The sequence below is a fragment of the Pinus tabuliformis genome, chromosome J (genome assembly GCF_031772625.1).
Source record: "Pinus tabuliformis cultivar Carrire ecotype Pingquan chromosome J, CPIR1, whole genome shotgun sequence".
Classification (NCBI taxonomy): domain Eukaryota; kingdom Viridiplantae; phylum Streptophyta; class Pinopsida; order Pinales; family Pinaceae; genus Pinus; species Pinus tabuliformis.
In genome coordinates this window covers 347143987-347166925 of record NC_142295.1, presented here as the reverse complement: position 1 = coordinate 347166925, position 22939 = coordinate 347143987, and the positions used below count along the sequence as shown (strand labels likewise).

General features: G+C 39.7%; 1 protein-coding gene across 2 annotated transcripts in view; it reads left to right on the top strand.

Annotated features, from left to right (window-relative positions):
• Nucleotides 1–20564, top strand: part of LOC149227173 (histone H1-like) — a 41765-nt gene extending 21201 nt beyond the window's left edge. The window contains exons 1-2 of one of the 2 annotated variants that reach the window (XM_089375448.1): nucleotides 19265–19490; nucleotides 19572–20563. In XM_089375448.1, the coding sequence (XP_089231574.1) occupies nucleotides 19365–19490; nucleotides 19572–20153 (708 nt within the window). In that variant the 5' untranslated portion in view covers nucleotides 19265–19364 and the 3' untranslated portion in view covers nucleotides 20154–20563. Of the gene's footprint in view, nucleotides 1–19264; nucleotides 19491–19571 lie in introns of those variants that run through there. The other variant, XM_089375449.1, reaches the window with a different exon arrangement.
• Nucleotides 20565–22939: the final 2375 nt, after the last annotated feature.

The window sequence follows — 22939 nt, the reverse complement described above, 5'->3', positions numbered from 1 at the left end:
AGTGAAATTATTGACAGCAGATCCAAGTGTGAGTAATCGGGGGAAGAATCCAGAGCTACTGCTGCCACAATTTTTGGTGTCAAAGTGTATCAAATATAGCGCTGTGTTGGTTGCCAATTGCAAAGTAATTTGAGTTACATTGCATCAAAATTGTTAGAACTGTCGATGACTGGGAAAACATATTAGAATTGTCGACTTGCAGTTTGAAGTGAATCATCGGATCGGTCAGATCTGTGAATATGAAGTAAATGTAGTGAACTGTAGCTTTCACATGAGGCTGAGTTGTAGTATTAAATAGCAATTGTGAGATGGTGATGTGGATGCATGGTTGCGTGAGACAGCTTGGTACGCTGTAAAGAGGAAAAGGCGCATATGTAATTTGAGGAACTTGGGTTCGAGAAAGGAATGTAAACGCCGAGGGATTTTGAATTATAGTGAAATGATGACTTATAAGCTTCCACAACAATAGTACAGGAAATTGCCAGAAATCTGAAGTTTTTATTTGGCAGATTTGAGATACATTCTATATGTATCGGGTGAGTTGTGATTCTGGGTAATGCAGGGTTTGCCTTGTGTCAACATTTGAGAGACCCCAAGTGCGGAAGGCTAAGGCTTCAAAAGCTGTAATATATTCATCCACTATACCTGTTTATCGGAGCTTAGTAAGACGACCCAAATAAGAGTCCTCCTGTTCAAAGCGGTCTCGAAGAGCTTTGGTAAATTGGGTCCAAGTCTTAAAAGGTCCATTGCAACGTTGATGCCATTCTCACCATTGCCACCGTTCATTGTCCAAGTACATGCTCCCCAACATAAGCTTAGTCGCATCATCTAAGATATGATTCAGTTTGAAATACTGCTCCATTTGTGCTATCCATGCGAACGGGTGAGAACCGTCAAATTTGTGCATATCCAACTTGGGACGTCGTTGACTGGGTGGTGGATGGGTGTGCCAGATGTGAGGAGAGTGGCTAGACTCACACTCATTGTATTCATTGTCATTATACTCCTCCTCATGGGCTTGCTCCTTGCCCTTCGAGAGTAATTGTTGGACCTAGAGACTTAGTCCGGTAAGCTGCTTATTGATGGATTGGACGATTTCTTCAAGTTTGTCCATTCTGTCATTGGCCATTGCTTGAGCTCTAGTTTCTACCATACACCAACCTGATGAAAAATTGGGACCGCCTAAAAATTTGCACTAATAATCGAATGGTACCACCGTGCTCAGCTCGTCGTCTTGATTCTGATGGGCTAGATCACCAATAAGCGCCCTGGAAGATCTCAGACTTTTTTTTTTTTTGAAAACTCCTAACGGAGTTTTACTCCTTCCTGATCAATACTGCAGTCGCCAAATCCTCAAAATGTCAATGCGGCCAAAAGTCCTGCGAAAATTATACCTCGGTGTAGGAACCCTTCACAACAACTCCGATCTGGTGGATCTGAGAGATCTGAATGGCAGATCGGATAGCTCTGGGCGGCGGAACAAACTGCTGCTGCGGATCAGCTGGCTCTAATAGATCTGAATGACTGATCTGCGAACTCGAGACTGCGGGACTGATGTCGGCTGCTGCTGCACCCCGTTGCACCAGCGGATCTGGAATAGATGATGTGCGATCCCCCGATAGAAAAGGGAACTATGGTCTTGAGGAGTGTCAGGTGCTACAGATCGCAATATACATAAGGGTCTGGCAGTAGTACTCGGCCCAATGTTTCAGGGCTCTAACTAAGGAGGATCGACCGTACCCTTAGCCGTACAACCCGACTACCCTATCGTACGGGCGAGTAATCTCTCCGAGTGCTGTTCTCGGTGTACTGTAGCCACAAGACGGCCGACGGTTTATCTATGGCGAGGTTTCAAGGGAGCCTAGGGGCTTCCGATATACCCAGAGGGTACGTGGAAGACAGTCCGTGCGCGGTTCTGTCTAATGCGCTACTACTCGAAGGGGTACCCACAGGGGTTACAAGGGAGTCCAACAGACGTGACCACCTCTTGTATTTCCTGCGTGCATGCCTCCCCAAATCCGCAGGTTTATGCGCTCAACGACAGATCCCGTGGTTTAAAGACGCCGGAACACGTCTCTAGCCAAAAAAAAAAATTGCTAAGAATTGGAGATCCCACCGGCCCTGGAAAGTGCTCTGATACCACTTGTTATGCTCTTAACCTGCAAAATGATACCCAATACAGAATATGCGAAGAAAAGATACCCAGAACACAGAATAGCAATGATTTTATTATTCAGAGAGTAATGTTCACTTGCCTCTTCGAGGGGGCAACCTCCAATAGAGCAGAGCTCGATTACAAAATAAGACACGATACTCCTCGCAGGGAGTCTCTATCCTTTAAATATGACTCATACATGCAATACCACGGGCCATTACCGTGGGTTTTATTAATACCATCTATCTAATACTACGACCCATTTGCAACTAACTGTGGTCCCGTCATTAATTGCGGGTTAACCACTTACAAATATTAATATGGGCTTTATTGACTCTTGACTATGACGTGATCCCATGACATAAATAAGGGGGTTAGGGTGGGACCCTAATAAGACTTCAGTCCACACTCTGCAAACTGTTGCCGAAAGGGCCGGTAGCGCAGGTTTTGTTTGGCTAAATAACTCTTCCGACCTTGGGTTAGGCCCCTATAAGCCAACAAATGGTTCTGTTGCTGGGACCAGAATCTGCCTGAGGGTTGTCTGGTGGTGGAATAAAAGGACACTGCGAAGAAAAGGAGTGAAGATTGACTAGATCAGAAGATAACATGGCAAACACGATCAAGTTACCGGTGTTCAAGGGAGTAGGAAGTGAAAATCCAGAACAATTTTGGTTTGTAGTGAAGGTAGTATGGGAAGTGCACAGAGTTACAGACGGCAATGTTAAAAAATACACTTTGGTAAGCGCGTTGTAGGATCGGGTACTGACATGGTATATAAAACATTCTAGCGATAATCTGAATGCGAGAATAACAATGATTCAGGATGCATTAAACAAAGAATTCAGTCGACCGAAATCAGAAACACAGTCGATCATCGGATTCAAGGAGATCGTGATGCTATTGGGTGAAACCCCATGGGATCTGGATCAGATACTGAAGAGTACGATCCAGGAAGCTAACATGACGCTGACGGACGCACAGCACTGCGCATGGTTTGTGGCGTCTTTCACACCACACCTCAGGACAGCGCTATCGCAACAGAAGGTCCCGACCCAAGCTAAGGCACTAGAAACAACGATGAGGTTGCATGAGATGCCAATACAAGACCATAGGTTCAGAGTTCAGAAGGTCCACGCGCAGATCCAAAATCTATGTCTAGAGATGCAGAATTTGAAACAGGAAAAGGAACCTAGATCAAAAGCGCACGAAGAAGTATGGTGTATCAAGTGTAAAGGTCAGGGTCACGACAAAGATCATTGTCCGGTGTTTATGAACTACTTGATCGTGGGGGGACCAATGCCATTGCGACCAGAGGCATCGGTAGGGCCAAGCGTGGCGCCCTCGCTCTGGTGTGCGATCTGTCAGGTGGGAGGAAAGCACACCACGGACAACTGTCACTTGCTGCCAAAATTCACCCAGACCCCCCCCCCCCCAGCAACTATTTTGTAAGTTTTGTAGATCGGTAGGGCATGATGAGCGAGACTGCCATAGCTATGAATTATTGATGGATCAAACACCCGCCTACAGGATGCAGACTGAGGCACAAGGACAGGATTTATCCACGACGATAGCGCGCGGTGGGTTCCAAGGACGCGAACGAGGACGGGGAGGCATGGGCCCAGGCAGGGGATGCAGCCAGCTGATTTGTTATAATTGTGGAGGACCAGGGCACTACGCGCGAGATTGTGCTAACCCTACAAGATTTTCATGCCCATATTGTAAATAGTTCGATCATGAAATGGTAGATTGCCCCACGCTGATAGCGCAGATACACGAGAAAAGGGCAGCCCAACCAACACCGACGCAGAATGTCCAAATGATGAGATCCGAGCCATGCGAAGAAGATGCCCGTGTAAACCTTATGCGCAGTAGTGGCACGACCACAGGAGAGGATAAGGGAAGCCTAACCAAGGAAGACGTTGGTGTCAGCGAGGAAACAAGACTGGTAGTTAGGGAGAGCTTCATGGAGGTCTCTACCCCAGGTAGTAGGGACTCACCTGAATCGGAAATAGTTTCCTTGATGCTAACTACCTTTTTAGAGACATGTATGAAGTTGCTACTCAACAGTAAGGCGGTTAAAGGCTTGCAGGAGCTGATGAATAGATGCGTAGGGTTGGGTGAACCTCGCGTAATCAGGAAACTGGGGAAGCAGGTGTTGCGTACTGGTAAAGAAATGCAGTTAACGGCGCGGATTGGCGATTATGAGATGGACCAGATCATTCTGGATTTAGGGTCGGATGAAAACATCCTACCTAGGCAGACATGGGAATGCATGGGCAGACCTGCATTACAGTGGTCGCCGATTCAATTACGGATGGCGAACAAACAAATGATTTTGCGCATGGGAACACTAAAAGGAATATCAGTAGATATAGTCGGCACTAGCACACAAACAGACTTTGAAGTAATAGAAGTCATGGATGGTCGTAGCTCTTATCCTGCATTATTAGGGGTCGACCGGGCCACAGATATGAATGCAGTCATCAATTTAAAGGAAAGGGAGATGGTCTTTGAAAAGAAGTCCCTACGCGTAGTCATTTCGCTCGACCCAGAAGAAGGAGCGCGCTGCACGGAACCTGCTCGCAAACGGAATATAGACTTAGATCACATCTACAAGATAACCATGCCAGGGCAGGATTGGGTAAATTTTACCATGGAAGGAAGGATGATGGAGGAACACGCAGATCCAGACTCAGACTAAGAAGATGAACGGTGGCGTAACCGGTTGAGCAACGTAACCACACTAAACTGCAACATGATGACGTAGTCACTGTATTGTGTAAAAGCCCAAGATCACGAGCTACCGAAGTATGATGGGCTGACAGAGGTCGGCATATTCCTGACCAAGTTCGAGAACACTGTACCAGAGCACCAGTGGTTCGACGCATTAAAATGGGTATTGCACGCGACGCCTGCGCGTTGGTGGGGAACACATGAAGGAACCTTTGAAGACTGGCGCAACTACAGAAGAATGATGCAGATCAGGTTTGGGAAACCGGAACTAAGACTGACCATGAAGTACGATGGACGTGATGACCCGCACATGCACCTTACAAGATGGACCAAAGCCTATGGGGAAGAGCCCGAGCCGGAGTGGGTACATTTATTCTATCATACCTTGGATGTTATCCCAAGAAATTGGTATATTGAAACAGAGCTGCGACATGGTACTGGCGAGTGGGATATTTTGCACGAAGGATTCTTGAAAACATTCATGTTCCAAGATGAATGGATGGATACGGTTGATGATGCGCTGAAAGCAGTCAAAGACGCCATTTTTAGAAATCCACCAAAATTAGAAGAAGTAGCGCAGCCGGAATGGGCGCAACAATTAAGCCAGGCCTTGGAATGTTACAATGTGTAGGTAGAAGATGATGAGGATGACCCTAGGAACATCAATATTCCGGAAACTGAGGGGAGTCGCGAGGTTCGTGGACCAGCAATCGAGGACCCCGACATCACTGTGTTGCTGAAAACAAAACAAGTGAACATTGGTACGGAGGAGGAACGATTACTGGGAAGGTTTCATCAGCAGGTACAGAAGCACGGGAGAAGGCGTGTCATGATCGTCACATAAAGATGCACACATTCAAAAAGAATGACTTAGTGTTACTCTACGACAACAAGTTTGACAAATTTCCTGGAAAGCTTCAAATGCATTGGTTGGGACCCTATGTTGTCAAGGAAGTAACTGATGGAGGTGCGGTCCAGTTGGCCAAGCTGAATGGAGAACCCTTCTCGGGTAGAGTAAATGGCAGTAGCCTAAAGCTCTACATGAGTGGGCCGACCACCTGACTAACTGCCCGATGTATAGTCTCACCGCTCCGGGCAGTTGGAAGAGAGCACAGGACGATAAAGAAGTTTGCAAGGAAGCTTCACGTTACCAAGGGTGTGCGTAGGATCAATATGGTACAAGGTTCGCGGTTGCGCAGAATGAGATGCGAGGCTGCGAGGCAAAACGAGGAAGTGACAACAGCTGTCACTGTTCATGACAAGATATCTGAGCTAAGGCGAAAAGGACTGGGCAACAGACAATTAAGTTACCCGGTACGAGCCGGATTTGGAATGATCCCTCACCGATGCAGAAATACAGTGCCATAAATGGAGGGAATGACTAAATTTGAATTTCGAATCGCGTATAAATTACAAGGGAGCATCCACCGAACGAGCTGCGGTTGTGAAGAGAGTAAGTTATCTTGCTTGTCTATTTTTATGGGGGTGTTGATCATTGAAGCCGAGGGGGTCAGCCCGGGGGTCGTTATATGGCCAATAAAGATGCAGGACCCTCTGGGAAGTGCCGTGTCGATGGTAGGGGAGGAACCAGCGACTCATAGACACGAAGCAGAACTGGTCCAGATGTCGTTTCCTAGCCCACGGACTGGCCAACGACCCATGAATGAAAAGGAAAAGACCGGGAATAAGGAGACAAAAGGTGGAATTGCAGTTACAAGTTCGCCTCCACAATACCTTGAAGATTGGGATTTCGCAGACAGCAGCATCGTTCTTGGAAAAATGCAACACAAGCAGTAGCAGATCAGAGATTGGAGATTGGCTGCTATGGCGCGAAGAGTTTGGCTGCTATGGCACGAAGAGTTCCTGTATGGGGCACCCTAGCTTGAGCCAAAATCCTATGAGGGGGTGCTCTGTGTTAACCGAGTAGAGTAGAATGAGAATCATTGGTTGCGCAAGGTAGTAAAGAAAATGAAGCAGGAGTTTGCAGAAGTGTTTCAGGAGATCAAGAAGGAACACCAATACGTAGAGCGTCACTCAGAGGGATGGTGGATCGCGAAGCGATGGCAGAGCGTTGTGTCGTACTGACGAGTGACTCGCGACGAGTCAAGATGATTGTGTTGGGGGCCTGTTGGGTAGCGGAGGCCCCGCGTAACGGTTTGGGGCATAGAGTCCGTAGTTTAGGGGAAAGATGTGGTAAAATTCCAAAAAAAAACGCGAAGCGTGAAATGTAATGGGTCGAGTCAAAGGGTTGTCTGCCTGAAAAATAATGTAAAGAAATAGGGAGTGAGTCGGCCTACCCTTGGTCCGCGGACCAGGGGAAGGTATAAATAGAGCGAGGCTCTAAGGTAGAATGTAGCTTTTGTTAGATCTGATGTGTTATGGGTTTGAAGAAGCGAATATAGCTATGAGTCTGTAAGTCCGAGTCTGGTGTGGTGATAGGAGACAGAGGCTCCGCAGCTTTGTGCGCAGAGGCCTAGTAGAGTCTGCAACTGTGTGCGCAGGGCGAAAGTGGAATGTACTGGACTAAACATATTAATAAAGATAAGTGATTATGGAAAATTGCAGTTATGTTATTTTTCTGGTTTATGCATGGTTTAAGATCTATTTGTTATGTTCATGATTGGGTTCTGCAAATGTATATGTTGAATGAACACACACACTATTATTATTGGTTGAGATGATTGCTTAAATATTAAAAGAAGTAGATATGAACTTTATTAATGGTATAAGTAATATAATAAAACATCTGATCTACGCGAAACGAAAGGGTGCAAGGTTGCGATACAATTCGCGGACAGTTAAAATCCTCTCCAAGACACTCCCACAGTGCGGAAACCTGGTTCTAGCACCCCCCTACTACCTTGGGTGAGACTTCAGTCTACGCTCCATGGACTGTTGCCGAAAGGGCCGGTAGCGCGGGTTTTGTTTGGCTAAATAACTCTTCCGAACCTGGGTCAGGACCCTATAAGCCAACAATTATATACCGATATATCATCAAATACACAGTAACACATGCATCTATAAAAGGGTGCAATATATCATTTATTAGTCTCATAAATGTAATTGGTTAATTTTATAGGCCAAATAACATGATTAACAACTCATACAAACCTTGCCTGGTTTCAAAGGTGATCTTCCAAGTATCTTCTTCTCTGACCTGAACATAGTAACATCCCAACTTTAAGTCTAGCTTGGTGAAGTATTTGGCTTGTTGAAATTGATCCAACAAATAATCTATCTTAGGTAGGGGGTAACTATTCTTGAGTGCAATTTTGTTTAATACCCTCCAGTCATTACACACCCAACAAGTTCAATATTTTTTGGAACTTACGAATGAGATCTTTGTCTTTCCCTTGTCCACATTATTAATGAAGGATTTTTTTCCCTTGATGAGGAAATACCATTTCACTCTTTGCATGAAGATTGCATATCACATGTACATATAGGGACTCCCAAACATAACTCCACATACATAAAGTGGAACTACATCCAGTTCTATCTCATCAAAAAGTCAACATTGATAGAAATTTTGATTCTGCATTGTTTGGTTACCTTTATCTCTACCTACTTGTTGGCCCATCCCAATGGATATGGGCTAGGATGGTCATGAATCTCCAAACCTAGTTTCTTGACTAGATTTGTTGATATGATATTCACCTAAGATCCTGATTCAAATATAGCATCAATTTTTTCCTTCTTGACCTATATCTTTATATGGAAGAATTTGGTCATTTCCTCCTCTTCCTATTACTAAAGGGTACTTAGATTCACCCCATTTTTCACTAATGTTCAACAATCTTCTCATCAATGTCTGAGTTTATTTCCACGTAATTACTCATATTCGTGGCCATAATATTTTTCTTCTAGGCATCTTTCTTTTAATTCTTCGGGTTGAGCTCTTCCAACACTTATCCTCTGTGTGACCATCAATGTTATAGTGGTTTCAATGGTTACTGGAATCTTTCCATTGGTGTGTTGCCATTGTTGTCTTTGTCTTTTCCAGCTTTCCACTTCCTCTTCCCCTCCTTGGAAGATTCCTAGTGCTCTTTCTGCTTTGACCCACTTGATTTCCCTTCATGGCCATAATATTTTTCTTCTAGGCATCTTTCTTTTAGTTCTTCAGGTTAAGATCTAGATGCAACTTCCAAAACTTGTCCTCTGGAATCTTTGCATTGGTGTGTTGTCATTATTGTCTTTGTCTTTTCCATCTTTCCACTTTCTCTTCCCCTCCTTGGAAGATTCTTGGTGCTCTTTCTGCTTTGACCCACTTGATTTCCCTTTCTTCTTACCCATGTTCTCTAGGTATCATGTCAATACAAAAGCCTCATCCACCATTTTTTGGTTTGAACATCATAACTTTCTTCCATAAATGGCTATGTAGACACCTTAGATACTTTATAAGTGCATATGGGTTCTTTGGGGAGATACCCAACATTATGACCATCTTTCTAAATGTTATGGTGTACTCCTGTACACTTTGCCCCTGTCTTTTCCAGAAGTAATTCCATTGGATCCACTGGTCCTCTACATATCCGATCAAGTAAAACTATGACTTTATGAGGGTTTTGAAATCCCCCCACTTAGTCACTAGAGGATCTCCCTCTAACCTTAGGGTTTCTATGTGGATTTCCCACCACATTAAGGCATGACCCTTTAATTTTAGCCATCCAAATAAACCTCTCACTGTTGCAACCCATGCTTTAACTTTAAAGCATCAATCTCACCTTAATATTGCTTGATGTTGACCTACATTTCCATTTTGAACAGGGACTCTGAATGGTTCATGGCACCCAAAATTGGTTGTTCCTTTTTGAGTTCTTTCATAGACTCCCTCTTTGGTTCTTCTCCATCCCTCATTTTCCCCTTTGATCTGACCTATGAGTTGGAGCCTTTGTCTTCTTTGACTCCCAACTTGTTCATTAAATTCAAAATAAGGAGATTCATGTTATAACTGATGTCTATGGCCTATTCTTCCACCCTTGAGAACTGCTCCTTTACCAAATCTCAAGGGATATAAAATTATTCGTTGGTCATGGATGGGGTTTTACAAATTTCTACTTAAGTTGATCTAGAGCTCCTACAACTTCACACAAAATACCCAAACAAACTTGCTTTAATACCAGTATTATGTGTAAATTGTTGTGGATATTCCACTAGACAATTCATCACAACAAATCAAATATAATTATACTTTAAATATGAAATCTTTACTATGAGGGTTATTTCTTTAGACTTTAAGATTGATTAAATTATTGTCTTCATGCATGAAATATATTAAATGTAGAAAATAAATAACAAACAAAAATACAATCACTCACAACCATAATAACATATGATATAATCTAGGAAACCCTTTTAGGAGAAAATCTAGTTGGAAGGTGAAGCTACTCTGCTCTCTCTTTCTTTGAATGGAAATGGATGCAAGTACAAAGGAGTGAGAAATGTGTCCCATGGGCTACTATAGTACACAAAACCTCTCATTTTTCTCTCTCTTTATCCACTCTTAACTAATTTGTTCATTTATGGAGCAAAATGCACTCGAATACAATTGAACCCCTTTTTCTCTTAGTGGTCGCAGTTATAACACAACAAAATAACCTAATAATGATTAAGTTTAACTCCTTCAACTCTTAACTAGAGTTACAATTTTAACTCTTCCAGAGTCTTCTTCATCATGATCCCGTTTTTATCCCCTCTTACTTGAATAATTGGGGCTGACATGGCATCCTTTAAAATCATGGTGGTCAAAATAGGAAGGTCAACTGCTCAATGGCGTAACTTTTACATACGAACTTCAATTGACGTGATCCTTAATACATTGGAAAAGTATGTGCATAGAATAGCGCTAGGGGGTGATGTCACGGAGGCTTCACTTAATGAACCTTTGACATATCATGTGCGATTATGGAATATTAAACAATACCCTTAATTTGAGTACATATTGGAAAATACTTCTAAAAATCATATTATTTAACCCCCTACCAATATAAACCCAATACACCTCCCCGATTTAAAAAACCCCTACTTTTACTAGATATTGTAGGTATCCATTTCTTCATTAACATTTTTTATACCCCTTTATATTTTTTCATTAACTTTGAGCTCCATTTTTTATACCTGTCAATATAAAAACCTTTTACCCCCTATATATCCCCCAATATATTATGTCAATTTCCCCTCATTATATATCCCCCAATATGAACCCACGTGCTATGGTATTGCGTCCGCAATGAAGCCCCCGTGGGTGATGTGTTTTTCTTTGAGGAATGTCTATCACCGCAATTAGTAAAAAGGATTTCTAACAATCAACTTTGTGCATTCTTATCAATCTATAGTCAATAATATATAGAGATATAATTGTGTCTCTTAGAAGCATTTTAACATAACAAATAAATTAGATGAAAGAGTGGTAGTCCCATATTTTTTTTTTCTCAATATGACTACTGCTATTATTGATACAAAAAGTTACAGCAAGGCCTTGGCCTTGAAAGTTCAGCCTGTTGATGGCATTTTACAAAAAAACACATAAGATCAGTGCAGTTGGAATCTTCAGCTGTGTGTAAACTTCTTCTACGACACATTACAATTTTGAACAGTAACAAAACCATTACATTTGCCAAACAGCGCCCTGACACGGACAGAAACATGGACAGACCATGCCCTGAGACAGACATAAACAATTGGTGTATGTAGTAACGACACATTGACAAGCAGGAACCTGAGCCAAAATCATAGCAACGAAGACACACAGAATTATGCTAGGTTAGTCATCATCTGTAGTATAGGCCTCCTTGACAACCAAACACCCATACCGTAGAGAGTCCTCCGAGTCCGAATGAGAAGCCACCGAGCCGGTGGGATCGCCACGCACGGACGCACCTGGGCCAACGGGGTTGGCCGGATTCAGCGTCGAAGCATTCTCCATGACAGGGCTCAAGTGATCCTCCAGATTTACAGTCCATTGTTCTGCAGTTGCTTCAGCTTGGGCCGCTCCCAAATTTCTGTTGTCTTCACGCTTTTCGATAGTGACTGAAATAATGAAAGTAGCATTATCGAGCGAGCAAGGGAAACGATACCGCGCAGTATGGTGAGCAGCATGTTCACATACTGCATCTCCAGATCTTCCACGACCCCTTCCTCTTCCGCTCCTCGTAGCCGGTGGACTGCGCCGCTCAGGTTCCAGAGTGTCTGAAGATCGCTGCGAGACTGCACGACCACCGGAGCCCCCTCTTCTGCTCAGCAACCTGACTCTTTCGCGCGACATTTTTGCTTGCTCTGAGCTGGGTAATAACGGAACTTCCCAATAACCATACAAACTCTGCACATTAACCGGTCTATGAACCCCTGCAGAGTGATTCAGAGAAATGCCCAGAACTGGAAGCAAAAACTCGACAGTGGAATGCATTGAAGTTGTTATGCAAAGAGCGTTTAAGGAGCGGCAGGACACGGCGTGCGAGACGATGGATGAGCGCAGTAATGGCCGCATTAAAGAATTTGTGTAGGCCCATCTCCCTTTCCCTGCGACCTGACTCGTGGCATATGTGGGCTGACACTTGCCCATGTGATACGTCGCCTGTATGTCCTTTGGACAATTAATCACCCGCATCCGGGGAGTGGTAGTCCCATATTAAACATTAGGAAAAGCAATGTTTTTTCTAGTTGGATTATTTGCATTTCGATAGTCCCCTTTTAATATCTAGGAAGAGGCAAAGGACTTTCTTGGATGAGGATATGATTAGATTGATTAGGAATTGAGCTTGGATACTCTTCCTTGGTCTCAATTGTGTCAATGGCCATTATATGAGGTGATGAAACTTCAATGTTAACACTATATACTATTTTAAATATTTCCTTGAATTTTTTATGTCCATTAATTCAAGTTTGTGAAGTTTGACTTGTTGTTGTGGGCCCCTTTACTCCATTAATAAAATCGTTGTTCATCTAATACGATTAAGTAAGCCTAAAAATATTGGTATCCCTAGTTCTAAAGAATCTTGGATTTGGAATCCATCCTTCAAAAATTTCATCAATTTGTTCATTAGATATTCTTTTTATTTTCTCCTTGGTTGATGTTTTTGTTTGGTATATTTCCACTTTAATTTGAGCATGGACCTTAGTGTGAAAATACCTAGTCGGTATTTTGTATAATTTCTCACTGTAGATCAACAGATTATGCAATATACTAAAGCAAAATACTAGATCTACTTCTACAACAAACTTGCGGAAGCTTAATCGATTATGAGCAAGATCAATTAGAAAACATATAACAGAGAATGACAAAGCAATCACACACGAACACAGAAGAATACTATGTGGAAAGCCTCAGCCTAAAACCCCGATCTCTATATTATCATACAAGTGGAAATATGTTTGGATTACACAAAGCATTAGCTCACAAGCTATCCTACGCTCAGTACAATCCCTCTGTTGCGCATAGACAGTCAAAGGCTTCTCACAAACCTTCTCCTATGCCCTCCAAGCCTCCTATTTCCTTGTGCAGTTTCTCCTAGGGTCCAATGTTGCCACTTGTGTGAATTTACCTCTCACACAACACATTAAACTCAAAAGTAACTGCGCAATCCTGAAGGAGATAATTCCTTCTGCATGAATGAGTTTCCTATATAGGAAGAATCCTCCAACTGATAGTACATTGTCCATCCTCTGATCTCAACTAGGTCTCTGACTGAACTGACATGCATGAGTTATTTATGAGAGAATATTAAGTTATCTAGGGAGCAACAGTTACATGCATGCAAGCATTAACTAATTGAACTCACAATTAGTTCAACAAACTATTTGAACTAATCTAACTGGACCTAACTCAGATAACTAAGCTAACTAATTACAACTCATCATGATCTCCTTTAATCAAGGAATAACTTCCTCAATCAATGGAGAACTAACTAATTACAACTCATAGTACAACTCATCATGATCTCCTTTAATCAAGGGATAACTTCCTCAATCAATGGAGAAATTGTTGCATATCTTCACATAGACTTCATGTTTGATTTTCTCCAACTAATTAACTCAAGATGAATTAATTAATTATTTTACAAACAACAACTAATCAAATTCAAATTTTACTTCTAAATTTTAGTTCACGGACTAACTAAAATTGGAATCCATCCCGAAATACTATTTATAACAATGTTATTTTTAGCACTTCCATTTTTCATTCCTTGTTGCTATGTCCAACATTGGTACCGAACTACTATTTATAGCAGTGCTATTTTTAGCACTTCTATTTTTATCATTTCTTGTTGCTATTTTCAACATATTTAGGATTCCTTCTCAACTCTAGTGATGTAGCAAGGAGCTTCCTAGGGAGGGAAGTTTTTGGTGTTGGTTTTGCACCTTCTACTAGACATTTTTTTTCCTTATCTTGGTCTTTGGTCTTATTCCCTCTTATCATCTTTAAAGTTGAAATTCTTCTAGGATAGAAAATCTGAGGAAATGATGCAATGTAGAGGTAGTAGCTTCTATATGCTAGGGGAGAATAGGAACATAATCAAGTAGCCTTAGATAGAGGGGAATAAAAATTCATAGGAAAGAGAAATACCAATGCCTTCTAGATTGTTTTTTACTATAAGCCCAAATTTCCTCCCTAAGTATCCTTGGTTAAAGAGGAACTCTACAACCAACATGGAACAAAAGTAAACACATAAGGATATGTCATATTTTGTCTTCTAGTATCATTACCTCATGTTTATATTCCTCAATCATATAACTAAAACTCTCACTATTATAATGTGGTGCCAAGGCATCTTCCACTTCCTTAAGAGTTCTATCATCTTTTAACTTTTTGTCTCTTTTGTGCAACTACCTTTTTTCCTTCTTTCAAGTTCTAGCGAAATTATATGGGAGAAGATTCTATTAAGTTTCTAACATAAGGTTTGTATACAACTTTGACATTTTTTACAAACTCCTCCTCTTTCAAGAATTTTATGTTCAATTTAACATGATTGCCTTGTTTCTCTTGTGTAGGCCAAGCTACTTCTAAAATTACTATATTATGGTTAGACTTTGTCCCTAAGGAGATCAATAGTTTAACCTAAATGACACCATCATGTAATGCTTCAAAAATAAAGAAGAAATCACATCTCTTTTTAATATGAGCCTCTCACAATCTCTTGCTCCTTAGGATGGAGTCAATTTGGTAAGTTCAATATCGAACAATCCTACTTCTACCAACCTTTTTACAAAATAACCATAAAGGCAATCCACTTGTACATCTAGTACACTTCTACATCTCCTAGAGTAAAATTTAAGCCTCACCCCATCACATATAAACTAGTTTGTGCACAATCCATTTTGAAGAAATTATCCCAATACTCCACTCTATTCATATAAGGTCCATAAACATTCAAACTAGCAGTATCTTTTATCATATCTAGAGAGAAGAGGGATGCCACCATACTTGTTGTAAAATATCTTGAGTTAGTAAGGGTAAATGAACATTTCTTCCACATAAGAGTCCCCCTTGCTCCCATGACCTTGCAGTGGCATCAATAATTGGATTCCCAACTACCTATCATTTTTTAAATTTCTCGAGTGATTTTCTCCCCACAAATGATAATTTCTTGCAATAAGATGATAGATGGGTTTGTTATCTCTTGTAGTCTCTTTAGAGACAATTTTTTTGAGGATTTGGCCAACCCTTAGCAATTTATGACAAAATAAATCATTTAAAACCCTCATTGGGCAGGATTTTCTCTAAGAGCCCCTATTAATGACAATTGTTTCTCACATTTGATTTTTAAAATTGCTTGTTTTTGGGCTAGTGACTTATAAGACTTCCTTCCCCTTTAATGTGCTTTTTGACCTCTATCTTCAGTGAATCCTAAACTCTGACAACATTACTTGGGAATTCAAGAGTACCTTTGCTCCTAGTGGTGAGATTATATTTTGAGGGTTCCAAAGAAGGTTAATCGTAAAATGTCTTCAAAGTATTTAGTGCTATACTCAAGTTTGTAAAGGACCATTTTAGGGATTTCTCATCTAACTGGGGATCCTTTATACTAGGTATATGAATGAGAGGTGGCACAATTGGAAGGACATCCAGAAGTCATCTTATCTCACAAATTCTCCTTTGTACTTGAGTTTTGGACTATTCCTTGTTTTCCCTCCTCCATATCTCTCGACTACTCCTAAGCCCACATATTTATATAAGTTGGATATATACAATTAGTGACTAGGTGCCTATAACTATGACATCACCGACACCACACCTAAAAGGTGTACTTTCATAGTTTAAGGTCAGATTAAATAAGTTTACACAATTTTTTGTTGTCATAGTCATTTCCAATGCCTTACTCATCTATAGAGCTACATGTATACAAGCCAATCCAAAATACCTTGAGTTGTGAAAAGACAAACAAACTGTATAAAAGATGTTGTGGTCATTCCTTGTTTCCTCAAACACTTCCTTTGAACATAGAACTCGAAGGACCCTTAGAGGCTGACCCAAGTTGGGAGGGTATCCACTTGAGTAGATCAAGCATTGAAGTGTATATGCTCATTTTTTAGAAAAATTAGTTGTGAACCCCACTTCCATTGTTGATAAAGAATTTTATCAACCTCTCCAATAATCTTGAAGACCCAAACCATCCACCCTTTTGTTGGGTCATGGTTGAGGATTGTAATTGAAATTAGGCTCAAAGTTGTATTTAGTTCATACTTCTAGCAATTCAATGCTCATCCTTCTACCTCGAAATTAATTTATGAGTGCCAAATCCCACAAGAATTTGTAATTTCATTGAGCCCAAACTTTCTTCCCAATTTTAGGTTGATAGGATCTTGCAATTTTTTAACACATTTATGTTGCTTATGTTTCCTCATTCCCTCCAGGTCTATGATCCTAAACACTTTAAAATGGGGTTTGAGGGCTCACTCAATTGTATGAGTTCCTATAATTATCCAATAAGCCTAAGCTTAATTAAAACTTAATTTCTTGCAGTTTCGCTAAGAGAGGGTTTTGAAATCTTTGCATGTATTGACTAGAGGAAAAGTAGTTTCAATGCCATTATGAGGTTGAATTAACCCTACATCCTTTCTTATCCCATGGATTAAAGTAGAAGGATCATCCATATCTAATTTGACATGCATCATAAGTGATATAGTTACCTTGCATTAAAGAACCTCATGAGTAACATCATCCAATCCCATCACCTCATCCCTCTATGGAGCATGAACCCTCATACATTGGTAAGCTAAATATTTTTCCATTTCACCTATGATGGCCATAGTGTCCAAGTCCTCCAATGGTTGCAACCCTAAGCCATATGACCTTTGAGAACCTGACATGTATCTAGGTGTGTAATATGACAAATTGGTCCATATTTGTTGGCCCTCAAGTCATCCTAATAATCCAAATTATATATTTGTTGTCCTTTTGTCTCCTTTGACACTGTTGCTTTTCACCTTGCATAACCCTAAATCTCATGCATATGAAAACCTAGTAGATCTTTCCATCCAATCATAATCTCCATGTTGCTTATGGTTCCTCATTCCCTCCAGGTTCTATGATCCTAAACACTCTAAAATGGGGTTTGAGGGTTCACTCAAATGTATGAGTTCCAATAATTATCCAATAAGCCTAAGCTTAATTAAAACTTAATTTATTGCAGTTTCGCTATAAGAGAGGGTTTTGAAATCTTTGCATGTATTGACTAGAGGAAAAGTAGTTTCAATGCCATTGTGAGACCAAATTAACCCCATGTCCTTTCTTATCACATGGATTAAAGTACAAGGATCATCCATATCTAATTTGACATACATCATAAGTGATATACTTACCTTGCATTAAAGAACCTCATGAGTAACATCATCTAGTCCCATCACCTCATCCCTCTATGGAGCATGAACCCTCATACATGGTAAGCTAAATATTTTTCTGTTTCACCTATGATGGCCACAATGTCCAAGTCCTCCAATGGTTGCAACCCTAAGCAAAATGACCTTTGAGAATTTGACATGTCTCATGGTTGCAACCCCAAGCAATATGACCTTTGAGAATTTAACATGTCTCTAGGTGTGTAATATGACAAATTGGTCCATATTTGTTGGCCCTCGAGTCATCCTAATAATCCAAATTACACGTCCTTTTGTCTCCTTTGACATTGTTACTCTTCACCTAGCATAACCCTAAATCTCATGCATTTGAAAACCTAGTAGATCTTTTCATCCAATCATAATCTCCAAACACACAATCTATTAAGGAGGATGATGTAAGTGATTAGAAAAAATACATTGCTAAAAGCACACACTCATTGTAAATACAATCTAATGAAACTTTTTAAGCTCAAACTAGAACATTGTAAATATAATTTGTTGAAATATTTTGAGCTTAGATATCTATATATATAAACTTTTTTCATTAAAAATTTAACATTTTATTGGTAAAAATTCAATTTAAATAGAAAAATATAAATAACATATATTTTATTAAAAAAAAAATTATGGAAATTTTATTCACCAATCTCATAATATTAATGATACATTTTAAATGAATATTAGATATAAAGAAATGCTAAAGATTTTGTATCTTTAAAACGAAAGAAGAAATAACAAAAATAACATTGATAATACTTTTGAGAAAAATTTAAAGGTAAAAGAGGTATCAAGAAAGGGATAGAGAAAATGCATTTTATGATTTTTTATAATATTTGTAAAGTAAGATATTCTGTGAAGCTCAAAATTATGTAGCATTAGATGAAAAAGATGAAGAGAAAATGTATTTTATGATTTTTTTATATTATTTGTAAAGTAAAATATTCGTTTGAAGCTCAAAATTATGTAGCAATAAAATTTAAAGCCATTATAATAATATTTGAATATCAATTTAACGGTTCAATAATCGAAATAATCTAATTAATTTATATTTTATTATTATTTAGAAAATAAATTTAATTAACTAAAAATATTTGTATACATAAAACTAAGTTCAAAGATAATTCCATAAAGTAAAAAAATATATTTTTAATCGGAAAAGAAACCACTGAATTTACTTGTATGCTTCTCAGTCTAAAGGAACGTTGACCACCTCGTTTAGGTAAGGTATATATGTTTCAAGCACCCCAGGAAAAGTTAATAAGATTTATTTTTAATAAAATTTTAAATCATTATTTAACACAAAAAGTTGTAAGATTTCGTCGAGCACCGTGAGATTTCTTGCAGAGAATTTCAAAGGCCGACAGCAAATTCCTCTTTTAAAACTCGATCCGTGGGAGGATGGCCGGCCCACTCACGACCGTCAGATCAACTGCATGGCGGAAAAATGAGCCGTAGACGTGCCGCCCGCTCAGGGAGCGGTGAGCATCTCCAGTAACCTACGCCTTCCCCTCTATATGACCAGCAATAACAATCCAATTTCTATCATCCGAAGTTCGAACGGTTTTGTCTCTCGATAGTGTCTGTGAAGATCTTGTTTTCTTGTTTTTTGGTATCATTTTTATTGTAGTTCTTGAGCAATTTGATGGTATTAACAATGGCTTCAGCTCAGACAACTGCAAAGCCTGTAGTCATCAATGCTGTCAAAGAAAAGAAGCCGAGGGTTTCCAAGGGATCGAAACTACCACCTTCTCATCCCACATATTTGCAGGTTTCAATTCTTGGCCGCTGAAATGTTTTTCTCACATTAGATTTTGAACGCAGGGATTTCAATTTCCCTTTTTTCTTTCAGATGAGCACGGAGGCGATTACTTCTTTGAAGGAGAGAACCGGGTCTAGCCAGTATGCCATAGCAGCCTATATTGGCAGCAAGTACCAGTCCCAACTCCCTGCCAATTTCAAGAAGCTGCTAGCAGTTCAGCTGAGAAATCTTGCCAAATCCGGCAAGCTCACCAAGGTCAAGAACTCCTTCAAGCTTTCGGAGGAACTGAGGAAGCCTGTGAAGCCGAAGGCGGCCAAGCCTGTAAAGGCTAAAGCCCCTGTCAAGAAGCTCGCAGCTAAGCCCATGGCAACCCCTGGGCCCAAGAAGGGTTTGAAGCCCTCCAAAACCCTCGCCAAAGCAGCCAAGGCTCCCAAAGTCTCCAAGCCGAAGCCTGCAACGATCCCTAAGAAGGTAGAGAAGCCAGCAGCGCCTGTTAAAAAGCCGGCGCCTGTGAAGAAGGCAGTTCCAGCCAAGAGGGTTGCTCCTGCCAAGGCTGTGAAGAAGGTGGCTCTACCGAAGCCCAAGAAGCTTGCCCCCGCCAAGGCTGTTAAGAGGGCAGCTTCTCTGAAGCCGAAGACAGCGGCCCCTGCTGCAAAGAAGGCCAAGAAATGAGGTAGGGCGGTTACATGTCTAACTGCAAGCAAATCTGATATTTGAATTGACTGAACTGTAATTAGAAATTAATGTTAAATAGAATTGGCATGAAGAAGTAGAAATGGGTTGATGTATTTGTTAGAGTTGCATTATCATTCAGTCAACCAACTGGATGATTGCTCTGCCCTCTACCAAACTGTTGGTAGATTATTATCACTATAAAGTTCGTTAATGGATATTTGTATATTGGTAGGCCATGGAGTTTCTGGATTTTACCGTGGTTGGCAAAGCTCTGGCAATAGTATATTATAAATTAAAAAGATATTGCGAAGTTTTGTGATGGGGCAAGTGAACGAATCTATTTGCTATAATGTAATTACAATCTATCTATTAATGTTAAGGTTGGAAAAGGTATTCACCATTAGCTCTCAATGCGCGATGATTAGAGTGTGCCTTGCATATTCAAGTGTTAGTCTATAATTGCATATTCAAATGTGAGATGTGCTTTAATCTATGATTACAAGTGTGTACATTTTATAAGTTTTGTTTTTTTGTTTTGTAAGACAGTATGATTTATTACTTTTCAATGAAGTTGATGTTATAGTAAAACAACTATTGTAATATTAAAAAGTTTTCAAAATATTTAATTTTTATAAGCATTTTAGACATCAAACATAAATATTGTAGGAAGGGATGGTGCTTGTAAGTGTTTTTACTTTATATATAGAGTTTAAGGTTTTAATTTATGCTAAATACATTTTGTTGTTGTATAACCTTGGATTTTTTTAATCTTTTGGATTACAATCTTGATAAATGGGTTGATATTTATTTAATTCTTATAAACATTTCAAACATAAATATTGCAGGAAGAGATGATGCTTGTAAGTGCTTTTATTAGGTTTTAACTTATAATGTACATAAAAATCAAACATAAATATTGTAGGAAGGGATGATGCTTGTAAGTGTTTTTATTTTATATATAGAGTTTAAGGTTTTAATTTATCGGGTTCACACTTCTTATTGCAATCGATGATGCATTGGGTCCACAGGTCTTATCTCAATCGACGTTCCAACGTTGAGTCTTTTATGTTTTGCATGTCTTACGACGCTGGGACGTGATACTTCATAAAGGTGTATTCTAATGGAGTTATCGGGTCCACATAATATATCACAATCAACATTTTGGCCATGTCAACCCTTATACAACTTGCGATATCACTCTTGTCAAGGTGGACGTGATATGAATCTTTTGGCCATGTCAACCCTTATACAACTTGCGATATCACTCTTGTCAAGGTGGACGTGATATGAATCTTGATGAGACGGGCGTGATATTATTGAGTTTTATTATAGTGGTGCCATCGAGTTTGCATTGTATATCCCAATCGGCAGTTCCTATATCCAACTCCATAGGAAAGTGAAAGTAATTGCGCCTGACATGCGCTGGAGATAACCATATAACACCGCGGATCTTTTTTTTTTTCTTCTCTAATCATTACCGCGCGCTTGTTATATGGCTATCTGCTGCGCACGTCTAGGCGCAATTACTTTCCTATAGAGTTGGATATAGGAACCGCCATCACAATCGGCAGTTCCATTGTGACATCCCTTTTAAAACTTGTTATATTTCTTTAAGGAGTATTTTAATGGAGCTATCGGCTTTGTAATACACATATCACAATCGGCGGATTTGCGGTGGTGATACATAATAAATTTTTGCGATTATGCGATGGATGTGATATTATGCGATGGATGTGATATTATATTGAGTTATATTACAATGGTGTAGCGGATTTGCAATGCTATCACAATAGCATGATTTTAATGTGACATGTAATAAAGTTGTTGTCACTGTTTATGCTCTTTCATTGATATAACATTGTTTTTTTTAGTTTCTCTGATAACACTTGATATGAATTTTTATTGATGTGTTCCTCTTTTTTGTTCTTGTTGTTTCATAGATTTGGTTTGCTTGGCTTTACATCATTATTTAGTATCTAAAATATTGCCATATTGACATCAATGGCAATCTAGATCAATAATTTCCCTTTTGTCATTGATGGCAATATTCTTCTTTCCCCCTATCCTTGTCAAATTGCTCCCCCTATCATGCAGCGTTTTAAGAATTGGTTTAGTGTGATGCTCCATTTCAATGCTTCCAAATAGATTCCAAATAGTCATGCACCAAATGTTCAAGTTTTTATGTTTTTGCAATTTGAATTTTGTTGTCTCCACAGTTAGAATTAAGAGGTCTTCATAGTCTGAATCAAATTGTCTTTTAATTTCTTTCTATTGATTAACAACTTTTTGCTGGTCTCGGTCACTAGCTAGTGCTTTCTTCTCAAGTTCTTTAGTGTCCTTTTTTAGATTGATAATTTCTTCCATGGCAACCATAAGTTTAATGAGGAGATCTTTTTCAATATCTTTTTTATTCTTTTCATCTTCTAGGTCTTCTTTAGCTTTGATGTCATCATTCTTATTTTCAGCATCCATGTTGGGTTGTAGATTTCCTTCTTGGTTTCCATCATTTTGTTGGCTAGTGGTCATGGTCAATGCTCATTTTGAGTGAAGATCATGAAGTTTGTCCCATATATGCTTTACTGACGAACATTTTCCTAAATTGTTCTTTATACAATTTGGTAGCCCATTCAAGATTGCTTTCATCGCTTTTGCATTGTATTCTTTGGATTTTCCACTCATTTGGCTATCAATAATCATTGATTTCTAGACTTCAATGCTTTGAGTTTTAAAGAAATTTCTCATTCTTGCTTCCCATATATCAAAGTTTCCACTGAACCACGGAG